The 2,500-nt window shown below is 44.1% G+C and overlaps 1 protein-coding gene across 1 annotated transcript in view; it reads right to left on the bottom strand.

Annotated features, from left to right (window-relative positions):
* ak9 (adenylate kinase 9) overlaps window positions 1-2,500 on the bottom strand; it is a 29,835-nt gene that overhangs the window by 23,152 nt on the left and 4,183 nt on the right. Inside the window, exons 11-15 of the mRNA XM_076273181.1 lie at window positions 2,148-2,379; window positions 1,578-1,668; window positions 1,398-1,460; window positions 553-686; window positions 1-14 (exon numbers count right to left, since the gene is read on the bottom strand). The exon at window positions 1-14 is cut by the window's left edge and continues 140 nt beyond it. Coding sequence (XP_076129296.1) covers window positions 1-14; window positions 553-686; window positions 1,398-1,460; window positions 1,578-1,668; window positions 2,148-2,379 — 534 coding nt within the window. The remainder of the gene's footprint in view (window positions 15-552; window positions 687-1,397; window positions 1,461-1,577; window positions 1,669-2,147; window positions 2,380-2,500) is intronic.

The following is a 2,500-nucleotide window of genomic DNA, read 5'->3' as shown; positions in this document are numbered from 1 at the left end:
TCCTCAGCCTCAATCTAGAACATTCCAGACACAAAGAGTTGCCAGTGAATCTTGGTGGTGCTGGTGGTGGTGTGATGGTGCTGGTGTGGTGGTGGTGGTGGTGGTGTGGAGGTGTGAATGTGTGGTGGCAAAGGAGCCGGGCTAGCTCTTTACCAGAGAAAAAAGTCGAGAGTTCAATCCCTGGCTTCTACCGCTGTTCTCTTGAGCAATGCACTTAACCCTGAGTTGCTACAGGGAGCATGGCCCAGCAATAATTAGCGCTTGTTAGTCAATTTGGATAAAAGCATCAGCCAAAAAAAAAGACTCCCGGTGCATTCAAAAAGGGTAGAGTAAAGGAGACCAACAGCCAGCGAAGAGTTTATTCCTTTCAATTTAATCTGCTTATCTAGCACAAGTGTGCAAGATATTTCCTAAGCAGTCTACAAAAAACACAGTGTGCTTCTATTAGAAGTAAATGATAATACAAATAAAAATGATACAAAAAACAGGAATAAATTATTATCTCATTTTACTTGTGTTAAGCCAAAGGTGAGTGTGTGTGTGTGTGTGTACCTCTTGGATGCGTTTCTGTAAAACTTCCACATAGAAGTCAACCGGGGCCTGGTCGCTGCTCTTCTCCGCCTCCTTCAGGGTCTCCCTGACGATAGCCTGCACTTCTGGGTGGTCCTCTGTTACCTCCTCTTCCACTGGGCAAACACAGTGACACAGAGGTATTTCATTCTGGCTTGGTAACGCATAAAATGTTGTCATGCCAATAAAGCTCAAAGGAATAGAACAGAACAGAACAGAATAGAACAGTTCAGAATAGAATGGAACGGAACCGAATAGAATAGAACAGAAAAAAAACAGAGTAGAACAGAATAGATAAGAATAGAACAGAACAAAAACAGAATATAACAGAATAGATAAGAATAGAACAGAACAGAATACAATAGAATTAGTGAATGCGGAAAATATTGACATACCAATAAAGCTCACATAAATTGAACTGAATCGAATCAGAAACAAAATGAACTGAATTCAGACTCGAGTCTCACACAGTACAGCCCTAATTACAACAAACTAAATACTTTCAAGTATTGTAGTCACTACTTTCAACTAATTGTTCCAAACGGTTTGATATGATACAGAAATGACACCAAATACTGTATTGCTCAAAGAAAACATTGACCTTACCATCACTGCTCTTGTCACTTAAGGCCTTATCTGTTGGTGGAAAATCATCCGTACAGTAAATCACTGGATTGATGTCAGAGTTTGCTACCAGAAAACACCACATGTTGGGTTACACTATATTTTGGATTGACTACCCTCTAGAGAACATAGCACAGCACAGAACAACAGAGCACAGCCAAGTACAGCATAACCCAACTCAACCCAACGACAGATGGTCTGACCTGATCCAGCTGTGTCTTTACTATCCGCATTGGACTGCTGACCATCTTTTGCCTTCTCTTTTTCTGTGGGGAACAGAATGTGTGCTTATTCAGTGTCTTTATGTGTGTGTGTGTGTGTGTGTGTGGGGGGGGGGGGGGTATATGGTTGAGGAATATCATGGTGTGTGTTTGTGTGAGTACCTGTGTCAAACATGTGATCCACTTCTCTCTTCACTTGAATCTTCTTAATAGCAGCTACCGTGGTGTCATGCTTGAGCTTGTCCAGCCTCTCCTGTGATGGGGAGTGGGGACACAATGACAAGCCATCTGGTAATCAGCACAATTAGCCAATAAGGTCTTGGTCACTTACATGCAGAGAGCAAAATCATCCTCTGTACACAGCATGGACACCAAGCCCTTTTACACAAACAACACAACACAAAGAGCTCTGAGAACTGGGCCAGGAGATGACAAACCTGACCCAGGCCCTTTATATACATCACTCCCTCTCTCTCTGTCTCTCTCTCTCTCTCTTTCTCTACCACACATACATACACACACACACACACAGAGACACGCACACACAGACACAGACACAGACACACTATATTCTATATACTATATATTATATATGAAACCTCCTTAACATTCAGACACATCAGTCCTTGTTCTTTTGAGGCTGCATCTTTCTCTCCACACTTGAATGATTTCCCAACTCCTAAAAAAAGACACCAGAATGTTGCGGAACAAAAATACTCTTTCTCATATCACCTTCTTAATGGCGACGAGCATGGGCTCCATCAGCGTCTCCATGTCGATGACGACAGCCCCATAGTGGTTCGCCAGCTGCTGGCACAACGTGGTCTTGCCCGTGCACAGCTGTCCGATCACAGACACCTTGCATGGAGGCTGGGGCATGGGCGGCAGCAGGAAGGGCCGCGGGTTGGTCAGGAACTTTTGCAGGGCCTGCTCACTGGAGAGGATGTAGAACTTATCCTGGAAACTAGAGGAGGAGGAGAGAGAGGGAAAGAGAGAGAGAGAGAGAGAGAGAGAGAGAGGGAAGGACAAAGAGAGAGAGAGGGGGAAAGTAAGAGAGGAATGGAGAGAGTGAGAGAGATAGGGCC

Source organism: Alosa pseudoharengus, unplaced genomic scaffold (genome assembly GCF_046254945.1).
Source record: "Alosa pseudoharengus isolate Yale_2024_CS ecotype anadromous, Long Island Sound unplaced genomic scaffold, YU_APseudo_1.1 YU_APseudo_1.1_scf_7, whole genome shotgun sequence".
In the NCBI taxonomy this organism is placed as follows: Eukaryota; Metazoa; Chordata; class Actinopteri; order Clupeiformes; family Clupeidae; genus Alosa; species Alosa pseudoharengus.
This window is presented reverse-complemented; position numbering and strand designations above follow the sequence as displayed.